The sequence below is a fragment of the Actinia tenebrosa genome, unplaced genomic scaffold (assembly GCF_029948245.1).
Source record: "Actinia tenebrosa isolate PJP-AT-01 unplaced genomic scaffold, QUT_ActTen_1.0 utg64446__unscaffolded, whole genome shotgun sequence".
In the NCBI taxonomy this organism is placed as follows: Eukaryota; Metazoa; Cnidaria; class Anthozoa; order Actiniaria; family Actiniidae; genus Actinia; species Actinia tenebrosa.
This window is the reverse complement of record NW_028292620.1, coordinates 1-19,419: the sequence shown is the minus strand read 5'-3', so window position 1 is coordinate 19,419 and position 19,419 is coordinate 1. Positions and strand designations below refer to the sequence as shown.

At 38.5% G+C, this 19,419-nt stretch overlaps 3 protein-coding genes and 1 long non-coding RNA gene across 4 annotated transcripts; 3 read left to right on the top strand and 1 right to left on the bottom strand.

Annotated features, from left to right (window-relative positions):
• The first annotated feature begins 5,935 nt into the window (after positions 1-5,935).
• LOC148904238 (uncharacterized) lies at positions 5,936-8,183 on the top strand. Its single transcript, XM_089025543.1, has 4 exons — positions 5,936-7,214; positions 7,341-7,486; positions 7,564-7,810; positions 8,047-8,183. Exons 1-4 carry the CDS (start codon positions 6,239-6,241, stop codon positions 8,181-8,183), a joined length of 1,506 nt encoding a protein of 501 aa, XP_088881669.1. The 5' UTR covers positions 5,936-6,238.
• On the bottom strand, positions 7,253-8,142 carry LOC148904239 (uncharacterized). Its single transcript, XR_016118978.1, has 2 exons — positions 8,028-8,142; positions 7,253-7,727 (listed from the first exon to the last, which is right to left on the bottom strand). It is a non-coding gene; the product is annotated as an uncharacterized LOC148904239 (long non-coding RNA).
• Positions 8,184-9,811: 1,628 nt separating the features above from the next.
• LOC148904237 (V(D)J recombination-activating protein 1-like) lies at positions 9,812-11,421 on the top strand. Its single transcript, XM_089025541.1, has one exon. It carries the CDS (start codon positions 10,385-10,387, stop codon positions 11,345-11,347), a length of 963 nt encoding a protein of 320 aa, XP_088881667.1. The 5' UTR covers positions 9,812-10,384; the 3' UTR covers positions 11,348-11,421.
• Positions 11,422-11,772: 351 nt separating this feature from the next.
• On the top strand, positions 11,773-12,420 carry LOC148904236 (uncharacterized). Its single transcript, XM_089025542.1, has 3 exons — positions 11,773-11,974; positions 12,127-12,193; positions 12,283-12,420. Exons 1-3 carry the CDS (start codon positions 11,844-11,846, stop codon positions 12,418-12,420), a joined length of 336 nt encoding a protein of 111 aa, XP_088881668.1. The 5' UTR covers positions 11,773-11,843.
• Positions 12,421-19,419: the final 6,999 nt, after the last annotated feature.

Genomic DNA, 19,419 nt, shown 5'->3' with positions numbered 1-19,419 from the left:
GGGGGGAGGGGAGGGGGACTGGTGCAAATGGGGGAGGGTCAATATTTTTCATGCAGGCTAAAAGGGAGGGACAGAAAGAATTGTGCAAGTCTTAAGGGGAGGGCCAAAGCTTTTTGTGCATGAAAATAAGGTGAAAATAAATTTACAAAAAAAAAAAAGAATTATGCTGTCACTGCATGAAGCTGATAGGTGCGTTAAGAGCTATCTAGAACACTTAAAAATGCTTGAACAGAAGAAAGAAAAAAGAAAGGAAGACAAAACTGAAAAGAAATCTGCAGAGGCAAGAAAAAAGTATGAACACTACAACTGGATTGCGATGCTTGATGATGGCTCTTTAAGAAAACAAACTGTAGCTGTCCTAGATAAGCATTTGAAGTTACATCAACTGCAGTGCCGTGGTGAAAGCAAGGTTAAACTAAATACAGTTCAGAGGGCATATAATACACAATCTTCATACAGTGGAACAAAATAGACGGGGCAACTACAGAGCCTGGCAGTGACACTGACACTGATGGCAGTGACACTGACACTGATGGCAGTGCAGAATCTGGATTATCTTCTGATGAGGATTGCGAGCAAGAACAAATATTGGCTGAACTTTGTCCAGATACAGATGACACAGAAGAGTTTGATAGTAGAATGGCAACTACTGTCACTAAGTGACAACAAGATTGGAAAGACGAGCAACTCGTTTAGTGCTATATTAAAAACAAGGCCATCTATTGCATGGCAATGGTAGCAATATTTAATACACAAATAAAATATTTCATCCACGAATACAATATTTAAATCATGGCTTCATTATTTAAAAGCATAAAAAATATATTTCATTTAAACGTTAATATTTTCATTTATTCCTTTTTTCATTTTCTGAAATTTAAAATTTTTATGTCATTGTAACAGATTTTTATTTAAACTTCATAAATATCTTTAAAATTAAAATTATTTATTTAATCTTTACATTTTCATTTGATATTCCTGGGACGGGCTCGGCCAAATCCGTCTGGGAAGGAGATTCCAATGATAACAGCAAAAATGGGTACTAGGCTACCATGGGTGACAGCGTAAACTGAAGCGAAGAGAGGGAAAAGGTCGGAGAAAAACTATTTTCCTCTCTTCGCTTCTGTTGACGCCATTGGTACATGTACATTTACCAAATTACAAGCACGCCCTCTCTTCAAGGCTTAAGTGCTCGGGTAGGTCAGGATCAAAGTTAGTGTTCTAATTTACAGACCCCACTTTAAAATGCATTGACATTTGGGGCTGTGAGTAATTCAGCGGGTAGATTGTTCAATTGATTTATTGTGCATGGTAGAAAGCTGTATTGTATATATCTTTTTTTCTCGAGAGGAATTTGAAAGGATCTGTTGTGATTATTTCTTAAGTTTCTTGTCAAGGGTATCAGTTCATTACAGAGATCTACATCAACTAAGTTGTTTATAATTTTGTACAGCATAACTAATCACTGGTCAGCTCTGAGCTGCTTAAGACTCCGCAAACCAAGCTGTTCCAACATCGCGGTGACACTAGCTTAGCGGCTGTAGTTGTTGCAAGCAATTGTGGCTGCTCTTCTCTGAGCCATTTTGATCTTATTTTGAGTCACTTGGGTAAAAGGGTCCCACACAGTAGACGCATACTCAATTTGAGGACGAAAAAGGGTTTGTATGCGTTAGCTTTGATGAGTTTTTGGTGAAATAGCAAGTTCTGTCTCAGAAAGCCTGTGGATGAATTAGCTTTATTGAGAACAGAGCGTATATGTTCATTCCAAGAGAGCTTATGATGTACAGTGACACCAAGGTGCTTAACTGCATCTTTTTGCTTAAGGGTCTGGTTGTGTAGGACGTAATCATAGATTAGAGGCTTCCTAAGCCGTGTGACTCGAAGCACATTTATTGTCAGGGTGGAAAGACATCTGCGACTTATTTTCTCATTCTTCAAGAAGTTTAAGATCTTTTTGTATGGTGGCAGCATCGGTTTCAATAGTCAGCAGAAAAAACTGATGCTTTTTTAAATATTGTTTTCCGTAGTGTTGATGGAAGAAACTCAATTAGCCCCCCCCCCCCCCTAGAATTTTGGCTGGATTCGCCATTGAAATAGTTGAACTTTGGACTGTAGTTTAGCTGGAAGATGGTTGATATATATTGAATATAGTATCGGTCATTAAAAATAATATCAGTCAGGTATGGTAGCCATTTTTGCTGTTAGCATTAGAATCTCGTTCCCAGACGGATTTGGCCGAGCCCATCCCAGGAATATGAAATGAAAATGTAAAGATTAAATAAATAATTTTAATCTTAAAGATATTTATGAAGTTTAAATGAAAATCTGTTAGAATTAGATAGAAATTTTAAACTTCAGAACATTAAAGAAGGAATGAATAAAAAGATTAAAGTTTAAATGAAAAATATTTTTTACGCTTTTAAATAATGAAGCCATGATTTAAATATTTTATTCGTGGATTAAATATTTTATTTGTGTATTAAATATTGCTACCATTGCCTTGCCATAGTCATCATAAATAATAAGTTGTGGGGGAGGGGAGGGCCAGAAAAAATTGTGCAAGTATTTAGGGGAGGGCCGAATTTTGTTATATCTAAGGAAAGAGAGGGCCACCAAAAAACACTACAAAATTCGTAAGACCTAAACAGATCCATCAAATTACATTAAAGATCGTATCTAAATAGCTTTGTTCCGAGGTATACTCACTAATGAAGTGAAAGATATGATATCTGATAATGTAGATGCGAAAGAGTCATCAATTGGGATTCCAATTCATTGTATCAAAATATTTTCAAAGTAAATGAGTAATGAATTAAGGTTAGGGCCATTTAACTAGCTTGAAATATTGAACTTATCACTTGTACAAGGAATTGTACCAGAGTCTTTGAAAGGTAACACCAGTTCCTAAAGGAGGAGATACCTCCTACCCTACTAACTATAGACCGATATCTATTATGTCAACATTCTCAAAAATATTTGAGAAACTAGTTTATCAGCAACTATTAGGTCATATTAAAAAAGATAAAATTTTGAATGAAATTCAATTCTGACTCAGAAAAAAAAATCAGATGCACAGAAAAATGTATTATTGAAATTATGGGAAAATTTAAAAAATCTATAGATAGCAACATGAATACTTGTGTATGAAGGCCAATCGTTCTCATAGAAAAATAATGACAACAATGAAAGAAAAATTCAAAGTCAAGAAAAATAACTTTGAAAAATAGAAATAAAATGAAAAATGAAATGAAGAATAAAATGAAAAATGAAAATAAAATGAAAAATAAAAAAATTGATTTGATTTAATGAAAATGAAATTAAAAATGAAAATAAAATGAAAAATATAAATATAGAAAAAAAAAAAAAAGAAAAAGATAATAGAATAACCTTGAGGTTGAAAAAAAATTCAGGCAATCAGTGATGTTTACACCAGACGCCACTTTGATTTGATCAGTGAACTGCTGCTCTTGCATACCGCTGTCTATGAGAACACAGGGCCGACCCACAAGATTGAATTTCTTGGATCATTTCACTATGAGAACACTGGGTAAGTAAAGAAAAATAACTTGGAAAAATAAAAATAAAATGAAAAATGAAATGAAAAATGAAAATGAAATGAAAAAATTAATTTAATGTAATGAAAATAGAAATAAAAATGAAAATGAAATGAAATGAAAAATACGGAAGCCCGAGAGGGATATTTCAGACTTCAAACCTAGGATATTTCAGACTTCAGAGTTCAACCAGTGCCAGCCAGCTTATTTATGCATTTCGCAAAACTCACTCAAGCTTTTCTTTCAAATTGTGGTCGAATATGAATTATCCAGCTTTATAGTTCAGTGCGAAGCCTGAAATATCCAAAGTCTGAAGTCTGAAATGTCCCTTCAGGGCTTGTGTAGAAAAATAGAAATATAGATTTAAAAAAAAAATGAAAAATAAAATAAGATCAAATTGAGATTGATAAAAAAAAAATGAAAATTAAAAAATAAAATAAAATAAAATAAAAATAAGATAAGAAAGGAAATAAGAAAAAAAGAAAGAAAGAAAGAAAGAAAAAGCAAGCATTAGTATTTGTATTTGATTTGGATTTAGCAATGAGAACAATGGGCCAGTGCATGGCCCAGTGTTCTCATAGTGAAATGATCCAGGAAATTAAATCTTGTGGGTCGGCCCTGTGTTCTCATAGCCAGCGGTATGCGAGAGCAGCGATTCACTCACCAAATCAAAATGGCGTCTGGTGAAAACATCACTGATTGCCTTTTTTTTTTAACCTCAATTTAATTTAATTGTTTTCATCATTTCATTCTTCATTTTATTTATATTTTTCAAAGTTATTTTTCTTGACTTTGAATTTTTCTTTCATTTTTGTCATTATTTTTGTATGAGAAGGATGGGCCAGCGTACAAGGGGTAAAATGAATGTAAATGTGTAGGTGGTGTTTTAGCAGATCAATGTAATATGCAAACATGATAACACTTAAGTAGTGCGTTGAATTAGCTGAAGCACTTAGCAATATAAGACAATATAAGAATAGATAATTAGAACTATTTAGTACTATTGAGTACTATTTAGTTATTAGTGTTTGAGGGCTTAATGGTTTGCACTCTACAAACAACCCTATGCTGCTATGGATAGTAGGAATAATAAAATAGTTCAATAGTAAAAGTATAATTGTGTAAAAATAAAAAATGTATATGTTTTTTGTATATGTTGACATTCAAGTAATTAAATAGAAATGATGGTGAAAAGAAGTACAAAAAGCAATGAGTAGCGGCTAACGCAAAAAGTTAGAGTTCATTTAGGCTGTAGGCATTGAAAAATAGTAATATATTCCCGTACGAAACTTTGAGGCTGAACAGAGCAGGAATCAAGCGTGATTCTAGCCATACTTAGCTTTAATAGCCATGATTAGAGCGAGACACAGCCAAACAGAGTAAATGTTTGGTCCACCTTGAAGAGCCATACATTTGTCTGGCTTGTTTATGGGTCCGAATCAGGCTTTAATTTTGTGTGAAGCGCCAGAGGTCACAACGGAATAACTTTCCAAGGATCGCCTAAAACCTGAAGACTTTATCTGGCCATTTTATGGCCCACAATCAGGCCCGACATAATTTGCTTTATCTTAACCTAAAATTCAGATTCAGAGGCGCGGCTCGATTTGAATATAATACGTCCGATCGCTTGGTAAGTTAGAGTACCACTATTAATTATAAATCAGTCCGAGTGGAGGACGAAAATTTATATCGTGGGGTTTCTGAAAAACGAATAACTGAAGTCACGTCCTGCAATTAATTATCTGTTTTATTTATGGTTTCTAATTACAACAATATAACTTTCCTGATATTTTTCGTTAGTATTTTGATATAATCAGATCTCCACCTATTACCCAACGTATGTCTTATTCAGTTACAATGCTACTGTTTGGGAATTCACATATATATGCTTTAACTGGATTACAGTCAACTACAGAAATGTAGATACAGCAAGCCTTAATGTTCGTGATGTCAATTCTAACTTTAGTTGTTAAACCAACTGCATTCATAGTTTTTAGGGTATTACAATGCAATATTGATTTATTTTACATACCAGTATATATTCTTGCACTATTTTACCCTTAAGTAGAAATTAGCATAATTAGAATTTTGGCGCAATTCCACCAACGTGGTCTCTGTTGTTGTAAGGGAAGTACGTTTATTATTGGGGGAGGAGGGCTGGGGCTTCAGAGGGGAGGGTCATCAGTAAATTGAGCTTTTGTGGCAGGTAAAACCTTTTTAATTTGATGAAAGCTAGGAAAGGGTTAACTTAATACCGAAGGAGGGTCATGAATTTCTTACTGAAGGAAAGGGGGAGGGTTACAATAATTAAAAAGAAAGGTTACTGCGAACCCCCCCCCCCCCCACCCCAGCCCTCCCCGCCAATACAAAACGTACCTTCCCCAACTGAATTTATATATCTTATTTCAGTTTGTATATACTTTTAAATTATATGCAACGTATAAGGTAAAGAGTTCCTCTTTTGTATTTATAATACAGGTAAGCTTGATATTTATGCAAAGCTAGCAGAGGAGCGCGTCAAAGGTTGGTTCTTGGGAGGCGACAATGTCGAGGCCAATCTTTACACTATAACTGCCATTGATCTAGACAATGTGATAGATGAAGAATCGGGTCTGGAAGAAGATGAGCGTCCGGTAACAGAACAAAAACGAAAAAGGAAGGCATCGAAGCGACTACAAGCGAGCATGGAGGGAGATGAGGAAAATAATGAAGAAGTTGAGCCACCGGCCAAACGGAAGAAAAATAGGCAACAGTGCACCAACTTAATGACATCTGGAGATGCTGCTGCTGTTTTAGCGGGTCAAGAAATAATAGAAACGATCACTGACACCATTTACCGTTCTGCCTTTCCGCCACTCGCCCGAAACAGCAACAACAACGACGACAACCGGAACAACAGCAGTAACGACAATAACAACAACAAAAGCAACAGCAACAACAACAGCAACAAAAACAGGAACGACAGCAACAGCAACAGCAGCAACAAAAATAAGAACGGCAACAGCAACAGAAACAGCAGCAGTAACAACAACAACAGGAACAACAGCAGCAACAACAACAGCCACAGCAACAACAACAACAGCAATAGAAATAGCATTAGCAACAACAACAGCAACAGAAATAACAGTAGCAACAACAGAAACAACTTGAGCAACAGCAACAACCAAAACAACAGCAACAACAACATCGACAGCAATAACAACTGGAACAAAAGTAGCAACAACAGCAACAGGAACAACACCAGCGACCGCAACAGGAACAACAGCAGCAACAACTGGAACAACAGTAGCAACAACAGCAACCGGAACAACACCAGCGACAGCAACAGGAACAACAGCATTAACAACAACAACAGCATGCGCAGGAACGATAGCAGCGACGACGAAAACACTCCAGACTTTGTACACCTTGAAGAACAAGACCAGCAGCTAAGTGGAGTCTTTAGACAAGCTCTGCAATCCCTTTCTGACACAGACAGTATCTTTTTAAAGGAATTCGAGACAACAGCACCTTTCGAAGAGCTTGAGTCCTCTAAAGAGTCCACTGGGGAGCCGGTACAAACAGATGATGAGCCGATTGCCCTTCGTGCGAGGATTTCGGCCCTTGAAGCTGAAAACGAGGAATTAAGAAAGGAGCTAAATGCTCGAAAACAACACCCTAGTAAGTTTAACACTTGCATCAAAAAAAGTTATTAAATCTTTCTCTCTATAGAAACTTTATTTCTAACATAATTCTCATTTTTTGTGCCAACCGCTCATTAACCTATTGTTTCATTTTTCTTTTCAGTTCCATCTCCTGAAGTCTGTGCTTTTTTAAAAGCATATGCAAGTTCTTTCGATGAACAAACTTGCATGGATATGCTTGAGGATGTTTCAACCACCACTCCTACCGAGCAATACAAACTGAAAGCAAACCTTTCTCCGTCAGCTGAGGTAATTATTTTCGGGAATTATTTACAATTGTATGTATAAATTTTCATGTCCCTTTATGACTTTGACTTCTGACTCAGGGCACAAATAAGGTGAGACTCCTCGAATCAACTGACGTCTTCGTCGACAGGACGAAGTTAAGGATCGGTACGACGGCAGCACAGAGCAAAGGATCGAACGGTCCACAGTTTCTCCTCCAGAAGCTCATTCCTTTGGTTTTTTCTGTGGAGGAACTGGCAAATTCCTGTGGCCAAGGAATGACAACGTCAAAGGTCACTGAAGACAGCAAAAAGCCGCTTGATGCAGTGAAAGTTAATGCTTGTAAAGGTTAGGAACGATCAATAACTCGGTTTGAGTTTTGCCAAAATTCTTGTGACGATTGAATGCATCGCTTTTGTTTAGATTACACAATAGAAATAAGTTGTTCTCTTTTGTTCAATTACAGTTATTACTACAATCAATTCTAAATAAATGTTTCATGCGTTCACTCTACAGGGCATTAATTTCTTTTCATAAATCAATTCTGCCGTGATTAATCCCCTACCTTTTATAATATGTTGCAGATTTTGTCACTGCATTTGCTATAAAGCAAAATCGAGACATTCCACCACCGAAGACGATAAACGAATGCTTTACACAGCAAATTAGTTACGCTCGAGTAAAAGTCAACAGAAGCAAGGGAAAGTTAAACAGTTTGTAAAATGATACTGCTGATGTAATACCCATGATAAAGAGCATAATAAATACTGTATCGGATTACTTGTTTGAGTTGTCAATGTACCATTTTGTAGATTGAAAGTTTTAAAATAGTCGCGTGGTAGGCTCAAATTACGAGCCACGCAAACAAACCATAATCACGCCATAACACAGCCATACAATATGTATGGCCCGACAACTATCGCTCTAAGCCTGAAAATCGCTAAGCGTTTTTCGTTCATTTTTCACGCTCCTGTCAGGCTTATTATGGCTCTGTTAGGTTTATTATTTTCTCGCTCAATTCTCGCCACTGTATGGCTAAAATGTCAGGCTAGATTTTCGCTCGTGTCTCGCCGATAATTTTCGTACGGGTTATGCCAAAAGTAAGCGTAAACATTGTAATTTCGGTGTAGTAATAGAAATAAAACAATGGTAATGTAATGAAGAGTAGAAAGAGTGCGAGTGTGCAACTGCTCAATCATGCAAAGCCTGCTATTGTTTTGTATCGAGTGGTAAATAGTGTAAAGTGTTGGAGACTTTGAGTGTTTGCAGTCTAGCACGAGTAAATAACAATAAAGGAAGCTTACCTGGGTCGTAGAGGAGGGTGTATTGGAAGGACGTAAGCAGGAGAAAAAGTGTGGTAAACAAGATGGCGTACAGTATTGGAGATTTGCATATAGGCCGCGTATAAAGAGAGGGTTGGGATCGAGGTGGTTCAGTCGCTCGTCGCTGGTGGGTAGAAGAAGAAAGGGGAAGGAAATTGGAGATGAGCCAGTAGGTGCCCGAAGGCATCATTAAGCCTAATGAAGGCAGCAATGTAGCTCTGCACGAAGAAGTGTGTAGAGGGGCTTGCATGGTCAGCAATAAGGGGGGGGGGTTTGGGTGATGGGTAGGTGAGTTTTCACTCAGTTAAGTTTTGGTAGCTACCATGTAGGGCCAGACCTGGATCTGTGTTTGGGCACCCTCACGGGAAGTTTCAAAGGCTGGTGAACGTCTGGCGTTGAGGCGACGAGCGGACTGGAGGGTGGCCAAGCACTTGTACTTACTGTTTAATGTAGGAGGGGGCTATGCCGGTGGTCCATTTGGTTGGGTTCCCTGTGTTTTCTTCATCAGTTAAGGGGGCCGTTAGCCGTAGGCCAACGGTAGGTTGTTTTGGCGCCTAAACTTGAGCACGCGCGTCTATCTAGACATCAGGCTTGGGGCCTCGTGACGTGTCGATGGTCACGTACGCTCCTGTTATTCTACACTTGGCAGTGAGAGGGCTTTTTTCTCTCTAGACAAAAACCCATTAGCGGTGTCTGGCCGTGTCTAGACGCTGTTATTTATAGATCAATAACAGAGCCGTTTGCAAAATTCGCTCGTAAAGAAGACTTTTTTACTCGACTTTTCTTCCATCGCACAACCTTCATCGACTTCGATATTGGTTCTATATGGGTCTTAGAATTGCCGAAAGACGCTCATCATTGACTTCAAGGGCTTTACTGCTTCTAAACTGCGAACAACTTACGCCAATAAAGGTCTGCTTCGATAAACAGATCGATCGATAGATCGATGCGAAGGCGAACTGAACTCTCTTCCTTGCGAGCCGAATTGGAGCTCATTCAATCCGTCAGTGAGCTCGATATCACACGGCTGTTTCAATTACGACATTAGGTTCCAGGCGCGCGCGCGGCCAAATCGCGTTGCTAAGCTGCTTCTCTTCCTTGACAACGAAAATGGCGGCAATTTTGAAACTTTGTTTTCCTCATTCAGCAAAATTAAAACCGGTTTAAAAAACCTTTTCTTTCAAGTTAAGATTCCAAACACGAAATACAGGTAAGTTAATCTAATCTTTTATCGAAATTCATTTTATTTATGGAAGTAAAAACGTTTTTCTTCGCAAAAATCAGGGTTTTTCTACAGAGTTAAGTTTCGTGGCTGAGCACGTAATCCTGAAAAATAAAGATATTCAATACGTGTTTACGGCTTCCACGAGCAAACAACATCGACAACTAAAACAAATTTTCGATTCTCATTTGATACGCATCTTAAAATTTAGAATACAGGTTAATGAAGTTTTTTTTGGTTTAGTCTAAAAGCTTTTTTATTGACAGATGAATGGCTTCCCTGAAAGCGTAGCAAGTTTATAGTAATGGAGTTTCACTTACGTGAACTAAAACTAAATAACATCGACAACTAAAACATATTTTCGATTCTCATTTAGTAATGGAGTTTCACTTGCGTGAACTGAAGGTATCTTGTCGTGTTTGTGGATTTAAGGCGGGAAACTCGCAAGGATATGTTTACAAAACGTCTACAAACCATGTTGCAGACAAATTACAAGTCGCATATGGTTTATCTGTCCAAGACGACGACGAAAATGTTCATCCACAAAATGTGTGTGTCAACTGTTACGTGAAAAGCTTTAACGCATGCAAAAATTTGAATTACAAGTGCAGCACTCAACCAGTTGTTTGGCACCCGCATGAAAAAGAAGACTGTGAAACATGCGAGAGTTTTGCAAGAAGAAACCGGGGAGGCAAAAAACCAAAGGCGAGAAAGGGAAGAGGACGCCCCAAACAAGGTTTAAGAAGCGATGGCATTAACCCTTCTCAAAAGGCAATATATATTCCTTCAGAAATAGTTCCGGCGGCGCTTATGAATCCCATGCCAAGCATCGAGAGATTTTCCAATATTAGTGAGGAGCTGATCTGCCCTATTTGTCGTGAAGTACTGGACAGGCCATTACAAGCAAGTTGCGACCATTTTTATTGTTACTCTTGCATCGAGAATTGGATTCATTACGTCGGAGACGGTGCTGGGTGTCCCGTATGCAAGAGGATAATTAAGATTCAAGAGCTTCGAAAGCCGCCCAGACTACTATTAAACCTCCTGTCAGCATTCTGTCTAGAATGTGCTATCTGTAAGTCCCTTGTAAAACTCGAACAGCTTGCACAACACGAGTCTAGCTGCACCTCTTACACGACTGGTCGATGCACCACGCTTGTTAGCGAAGTTCTGAAAACCCCGTTATCGGCTCCATTGTCGCAGGTAGAAGAGTCCCTGACAACTCATTTAATGAAACGAAAATTGACCGCTTCCGATTCCCCTACCGTTGTTTTACGAACTGGCGGAACTGTAAGTATAGTAAAGTATATGATTAGAATCTCAGTAGCGGATAGATTTTGAAAGCTAAACACCGAGTTTTGCTGCACGCAATGACGTGAGTGGATGAAGCAAGCCTCGAAAAATGATGGGGGGGGGGGGGGGGGGAGTCACTTCATGAATTAAATACATTCCATAGATTGTACTTTTTTGTGGCCGAAAACTGTACGCACCCAAGCCTCCCTCCTTCCCCACACTGCCAGCCCAGCCTCTCCCTTCGCAACGGCCATGAGTCTTAAACATCATTTGAAAGGTTAAAGAAAACAATCACTTGCAGCGTTGGCATATCAGTTTGATAGCGTTTGCTTAATGGTACGAGTTAAAACCATTTTCGTAGAGGGCGCAACTTTATTCTTTGCAGCCCTTACAAGTATCTATCCTACAGCGTTCAAAAATTGGTAGTAGCTTTGCTTCAAAAAGAACTATCCAGCGACAAACCAAAGTGTTACAAGAATGTCGAGAAACAGTAAGTGGAGGAGGTTCTGAAAATGTCTTTAAACAGCAACAAAAAGAAATCCAGATGTTGGAAAAGGAAAAGCGCCAGCAACTTTTACGTGATGCTGGGATAAAGCTTGAGGTTGGGGCTGACGATGGTCTTGCCATGAAGAGTGACTTAGGAATACCCTGGAACAAATTAAGAAGTATAAGAAGGTTTGCATCAATAATGATAATTGAATTAGCATTTGCACTATTTAAGCTGTGCACTTTAGTGCTTGCACTCTTAGTAGTGTTTACTTGGTTTGATGAACCACAAACTTTTACACAATCATGTTAAGCAATATGAACAACAACTTCTACTCCAGGTGGCTTTCCTCATGGGGGGTTCAAATGGCAAGTGAGAAAAAACAAAGGGAAGTTGCAGATAAACAGGTAATTGGTTATTTTTTTCATGCATTTAAAAGCTTGGGAAACTGAGAAGAGTTAAGAGTTTGATCTAGTCGGTATTTTCTTTCGAACAGAAACTAGGAGAGATTCTATCAGAAGACATGCCCTTTGAGTTAAAAAAAAATGGAAGTGGCAGGGAAATTCGAATGGCACCATGTGCAAGGATTCAGAATCTGGAGGAAATGGTTTTTAATCATTTAGATTGGTGCTGAACGCCAGGCTTATCATGGTGGGACATTCAATGGCAACCACACACACAAATGCCTTAAGGTATTAAATTATGTTTTTGGAGGCTTTCATTTCCTCTATATAATACTATAAATAATTGTAAGCTACATATAATCTAAGTGGGAAAAGAAAAAAACATTAAATATAGGTTTTTTTAATAAATAGATGGTTTTGTTCCTTCTCTTATCCCTTATTCATTACCTGTAGTATAGGAAACAAATATCAAGCTGTTAGTTGAGGTACCAGTTGTTGTCTCTAGTAAAGTAATGCCCAATTTAATACAAGAGGCCAATGATATGAAGCAGAAATTTAAAGAAACACTGGAATCATTTGGGAAATGCCACAGGATATATACTACGAAAGAACAGCTATGCAATAGCCAAATCATAATCCTTGGTAAGATATGTATATTTAACAATAATAACATTTTATACACACTGGTTAACTAATTTTCAGAAACAGTGAGGGCAAAGGAATGTTTTCAAAGAGTATGTGCTATTCCCATTGGTTGCTTTGATAAATAAAAATAAGAATTTTTCATAAGTATTGTCACTCCAAAAAGATAAAAAAGCACATTTACATCAGGTCTATATTGTCTGTCCTCTTAATGGCAAAAAATTTAAGTTATTTTGACATTTTTTAAAGTACCAGTATTAATTAATGACGATTCGTGGCAAAAGAGGACAGACACATAAATAAACAGATCTACAGTACATTCAAAATATATATTATAGACCAAATTCAAAACTTGCACTGATGTGAGGCTTGAGTTGTGAACAAAGAGATATGGCGTGATTTGTTACGCCAGATCGCTTTGAGTCATGCCAGATCCCCTTGATAAGGTTGTCTTCCCTTTCAGAGAAAGAAATTGAAAGTTTCATGAAAGTGTACAGGCAAAACTTTCCTCATGCAACTGTTTTGCCAAAAATGCATTTCTTAGAGGATCACATGATCACATGGGTTAAGAGGTATCAGTTATGTAGTAACTATTATAAAATAATAACTATAACTGTCATAATAATAATATACAGTAGTAATATAACAATAATGGTAATAACAATGATGATGAAGTTGATTGTAAAGAGTGTCATGAAATAATAAACTTGTGATCCTTATTGACCAATTTAACTACATGTAATAACTTTGTAGGTATGGAACTGGTATGGGGCTGCTTGGTGAGCAAGGGGTCGAATCAATTCATCATGAGATTAATGACCTCTTACGCTCCCACTCCTGCATAAGACGAGGCTGCGACAAGCTTGAAAAAGTCATGTTGGAGCATCACAGACGTTGCTATCCAGCAAACATGACAAAAAACACCAAAAGTAAAGAAGCGAAAAGTCTGCGAAGAATAAAGAAAAATTTATATTTTTGCTTTACCAAGTTTCAAAAGCTACTGTAAATTGATCGAGAGATACTATAATTATAATATATCAATCTGAGGATAAACATAATAATAAGGTTTACACAATATCAGATTTACATGTAAATAGATTGTATATAAAAATAGAAATGAATTTACATGAAACTAAAATTAAAATGTCCCCATCATTGGCTCCAAGAAAGTAAACAACCTGGACAAGAAGCCACACTTGATTTTGGGGGTAACACTTTTAGACGCGTGTAAAAAAAAGCGGGAAATTACACCGGAAGTCGAGTAAACGATGAAAGCAATCGATTGATCAAGTATTCCAACATCGAAACCAACGCGAAAACATGGTCCACTTTGCATCCACAAAAAATAATTCATACATTGCTTATACATCAAATTATTTGCTTACCTGAGTCATCAATTGCTCCTGTATTGAGAAACACTCCTCGAAAATACCACAACTCTGCGATAAACTGCACGTGCACGATTTCTCGATCATTCCCCAGATGGAAGGTAAACATCAAAAACAAAGTCTTTCGGCGTATCCTCGTAACTTGAACGACTCTCAGCTAAGAGATAATGTTCTTTTTCTGAAGCTACTTAAAGCAAAATTATTATTTCTTAACCATGAAATAAATAAAAACGCCGCAAACAACCACTTTCTTTCATAAGTAACGATCCTTCTCGGCGCCATTTTAAAAGCCTCGTTACTGTGCAGCTGACCGCGTAATTTCGGTCAATCGTGCTCCTGGAACCTAATGTCGCTTTTTATTTGAATTGAAACAGCCGTGATCAAGCTTCTTCGTTCTGTCAACAGCTAGCCATTCATTCAGTCAGTCAGTGAGCTGGATAACATTGATATCAAGCTTCTTCGATCTGTCAACAGCCAGCCATTCGACTAGCTCAAGCGGCGAATCGCTTGAACAAACAACTCAATCAAACAAACAATCAATACTTCGAAGCCTCAAGTCAAGACCCAACTAGTTTGATATTTCAATTGTTTCTTTATTCTAAGATATGGATACTTTATATATCTTTGATTCGCTTAGTGGCCAGCTAGCTTTTATTCCCAGTTCTTGATTTATTTACAAACAGCAGTGATTTATTATGGATTCGAAAGCGCTAAGCGGCTCGCTCAATGTTATTGTTTAAGTTACTTTTAATTCTTGATATTTAGACGATCCCAAACAACAACAACAAATAGGGAAAGCAGCTTACTTATATGAGTGATTGATTCTCTCTACATCAAAGGATGAATTAATAATAATAATAGGTCTTTATTGCATACAATGTTGACATCAAAGTAGAAAGGAAGACAGCGTAAACCATTCTAATAACAATTATTTTAGAAGTAAATAATTTGACTACCAATTCAGCTAGCGGAGTCCATGTAGCATTTGAACTCCAACCAACACTGACCGCTATTATTAAACAATATCACTATTGTAGAATTATTTAATGTTGACAATAAACTGCCTCATTCATGATTTCAACTACTACACTTTTGTTTCTATTTATTTATAGAGTTTTTTAACCAAAAGGTTTGCCCTCCAGCTATTGAGAATAACAATAATAATATTACAAGCAATAATAATAATAATAATAATAATAATAATAATTCATTCAATAAGTTCATTCTTTTGAAGACATCAATATTCTGATTTAGTTCTGATTATTATTATTATTATTCCATTATTATTCAGTCCTGATTCAGTGCATGCATAGAGTAAGTAATATCTATGACATATAAGATCAATGTACACTATGTATACTATGTATGCTATGCAAGATGAATGTGAAGATCAAATAAAAGAGACTTTGGATGCATGCGAATGATATTCTTCATCCCTACAGCAAGGGTGAGGGTGACGGTGAGGGTTATACTATAACATAAGATGAATGTGAATCAACTAAAATACAACAATGATATTTCATCCATACATCAAGGGTTGGGGAGGGGTTTAGGATGAAGTATCAATTACTTATACAAGTATCCCTTTACAGCTTTTCCCTGTTTTAGATAACGTCCATATCTCATTGAACAATAAACGGCTTGCAACCACACTGCTAAGAGGTAATGTCCTTAAGGCAAGCTGTACGACAAACTATCAATAACTCAATAAAAGTATCCCTTTACGGGTTTTCCCTGTTTTGGATGACAGCTATAAATCATTCAACATTCAACCCTTTCACTCAATCTTTCCCTTACCACCCTTGCTACCCTTACCACCCTCACAACCCTTACAACCGTGTACTACCCTTTACCACCCTTACAACCCTCACCAGCCTTACAACCTTTACCACCCTTACAACCCTCACTTCCCTTAACCACACTTGCCACCCTTACCACCCTCACAACCCTCACTACCCTTACTACCCTTGCCACCCTTACCACCCTTACCAACCTTACCAACCTTACCAACCTTACCAACCTTACCAACCTTACCAACCTTACATCCCTTACTACCCTTACTACCCTATACCCTATATACCCTAAACCCTTACCTCACACCCTTACCTTACACCCTTACCTTACGCCCTTACCTTACGCCCTTACCTTACACCCTTACCTTACGCCCTTACCTTACGCCCTTACCTTACGCCCTTACCTTACGCCCTTACCTTACACCCTTACCTTACACCCTTACCTTACACCCTTACCTTACATACACCCTTACCTTACACCCTTACTTTACACACTTACCTTACACCATTACCTTATACCCTATACCCTTACCTTACACCATTACCTATACCCTAAAACCTTGCCTCACACCCTTACCTTACACCCTTTCTTACAACCCTTACCTTACACCCTTAGCCTTACACCATTACCTTATACCCGACCCTTACCTTACACCATTACCTTATACCCTATACCCTACCTTACACCGTTACCTTATACCCTAAACCCGGACCTTACAAACCTTACACCCTTACCCAACACCACTACCTTAATACCCTACACCCTTACCTTACCCATTACCTATACCCTAAACCCTTACCTTACACCCTTGCCTTACACCATTACCTTATACCCTATACCCTTACCTTACACCATACCTTACCCCTTTACCGGACACCGGAATACCACCCTTTCCCACACCCTTACGGAAACCCTATACCCTTACCGGACACCAACAGACCGGACACCCCTTACACCCAGGACTTTACCCCACCCCTAGACGTTACCTATACCCCCGACCCTATACCCTTACCTATACCGGCTTACCTTATAAACCCTATACCTTACCACCCTTAACCCCGAGACCCCCGGAGAGCCGGACACACACCGGACTATACGGGAGCCTGAACCCTAGAAACTATACACTATACCCTTACCCTATACCTATACCCTTACCCTATACTCTTACCCTATACCTTACCCTATACCCTATACCCTATACCTTACCTATACCTATACCCTATACCTATACCCTATACCTATACCCTATACTTATACCCTATACCCTATACCCTATACCTATACCCTATACCTATACCCTATACCCTATACCCTATACCCTATACCCTATACCCTATACCCTGTACCCTATACCCTATACCTATACCCTATACCTATACCCTATACCCTATACCTATACCCTATACCTATACCCTATAACCCTATACCCTATACCCTGGAAGTTATATGTCAGAAATATGAAAATTGTGGCAACACTGGAAACCTTAAGTTTGAAAATGCCTATCTCATTGAATATTCAACAGATGTCACTCAAACTTCATGGGTGGGTAGTCCCATAGGTGTTTTACAAGTACATTAAAGCATGACATCCATCCAGGAAGGATTACATGATTCCTCATGGGATGAAAGTTAGGGTCAGCACTTAGGCTTAGGTGCCAACACTGGCAACGTTAACTTTGACGATCCCTATCTCATTGAATATTCAACAGATGTTACTCAAACTTCATGGGTGGGTAGTCCCATGGGTGGGCTACAGGGATATTAAAACACGACATCCAGGCATTAAGGGTTACATGATTCCCCCTGGGGTGAAAGTAGGGTATTGAGGTTATATGTCACTAGTACAAAATTTTCCTAAGTGCACACACTGGAAACCCTAAGTTTGAGGATCTCTAGCTCATTGAATATTCCGTCTATGTCACTCAAACTTCATGGGCGGATAGTCCAGACGCTGGGCTACACACAAAGCACAAGATAACATCCATCCATTAAGGCCTTACATAATTCCCCTATGGTTTTGATTGGGTACATGAGGTTATATATCACAAATGCGAAAAGTGCCCACAATGGAAACCTTAGGTTTGAGGATGCCTATCTCATTGAATATTAAACAGATGTCACTCAAACTTCAAGGGTAGGTAGTCCCATAGATGTGCTACAAGTACATCAAAACATGACATCTAGACATCAAGGGTTACATGACTGCCCCTGGGACGAAAGTTAGGGTTACCACTTACAATTTAAGCCTAACCCTAACCAAGACCCTAAAACCACAGGAAACCCATAAAAATGAGAAAATTCTAAGATTTCACTTAGGGTAGTTAAAAAAAAAAAACACCCTAAACCCTAATCCTAACCCTAACCAAGACCCTAAAACCACAAGTAACCCATAAAGATGAGAAAATTCTAAGATTTTACTTAGGGTAGTAAAAAGTGAAAAAACACCCTAAACCCTAACCCTAACCCTAACCAAAACCTTAAAACCACAGGAAACCCATAAAAATAAAAAATTCTAAGATTTTACTTAAGGTAGTAAAAAGTGAAAAACACCCTAAACCCCAACCCTAACCCTAACCCCAACCCTAACCCTAACCCGAACCAAAACCATAAAATCACAGGAAACCCATACAATGTGAACCCTAACCCTAACCCTAACCCTAACCCTAACCCTAACCCTAACCCTAACCTAACCCTAACCCTAAACCCTAACCCTAACCCTAACCCTAACCCTAACCCTAACCCTAACCCTAAACCCTAACCCACTAAACCCCTAACCCTAACGTTAGGGTTAGGGTTAGGGTTTAGGGTTAGGGTTAGGGTTAGGGTTTAGGGTTAGGGTTAGGGTTAGGGTTAGGGTTTAGGGTTAGGGTTAGGGTTAGGGTTTAGGGTTAAGGGTCTAGGGGTTAGGGTTAGGGTTTAGGGTTTAGGGTTGTTTTCGGGTTTTGGGTAGGTTAGGCGTTAGGGTTTAGGGTTAGGTTAGGGTAGGGTTAGGTTAGGGTTAGGGGGTATGGGTTTAGGGTTTAGGGTTAGGGTTAGGGTTAGGTCGGGTTTTGGGTTAGGGTTTAGGGTTAGGGTTAGGGTTTAGGGTTTTTAGGGTTAGGGTTAGGGTTAGGGTTTTAGGGTTAGGGTTTAGGGTTAGGGTAGTTAGGGTTAGGGTTAGGTTAGGGTTAGGTTGGTAGGGTAGGGTTAGGGTTAGGGGTTAGGGGGTTAGGGTTAGGTAGGGTTAGGGTTTAGGTTAGGGTTAGGGTTAGGGTGGGGGTTAGGGTTAGGGTTAGGGTTAGGGTAGGGTTAGGGTTTTGGGTTAGGGTTAGGGTTCGGGTTAGGTTAGGTTTAGGTTAGGTTAAGGGGTATGGTAGGTTAGTTATGGTTATGGTTCTGGGTAGTTTTAGGTTCAGGGTTAGGGTT

What these genes read in the sequence shown, in the direction of transcription:
- LOC148904238 (XM_089025543.1), top strand. Translation starts at nt 6,239, where the DNA reads ATGGAGGGAGATGAGGAAAATAATGAAGAAGTTGAGCCACCGGCCAAA. An exon ending in TGCTCGAAAACAACACCCTA is followed by an intron (nt 7,215 to 7,340) that starts GTAAGTTTAACA and finishes TTTTCTTTTCAG; the next exon opens with TTCCATCTCCTGAAGTCTGT. An exon ending in GAAAGTTAATGCTTGTAAAG is followed by an intron (nt 7,811 to 8,046) that starts GTTAGGAACGAT and finishes AATATGTTGCAG; the next exon opens with ATTTTGTCACTGCATTTGCT.
- LOC148904237 (XM_089025541.1), top strand. Translation starts at nt 10,385, where the DNA reads ATGGAGTTTCACTTGCGTGAACTGAAGGTATCTTGTCGTGTTTGTGGA.
- LOC148904236 (XM_089025542.1), top strand. Translation starts at nt 11,844, where the DNA reads ATGTTGGAAAAGGAAAAGCGCCAGCAACTTTTACGTGATGCTGGGATA. An exon ending in AAATTAAGAAGTATAAGAAG is followed by an intron (nt 11,975 to 12,126) that starts GTTTGCATCAAT and finishes CTTCTACTCCAG; the next exon opens with GTGGCTTTCCTCATGGGGGG. An exon ending in GGGAAGTTGCAGATAAACAG is followed by an intron (nt 12,194 to 12,282) that starts GTAATTGGTTAT and finishes TCTTTCGAACAG; the next exon opens with AAACTAGGAGAGATTCTATC.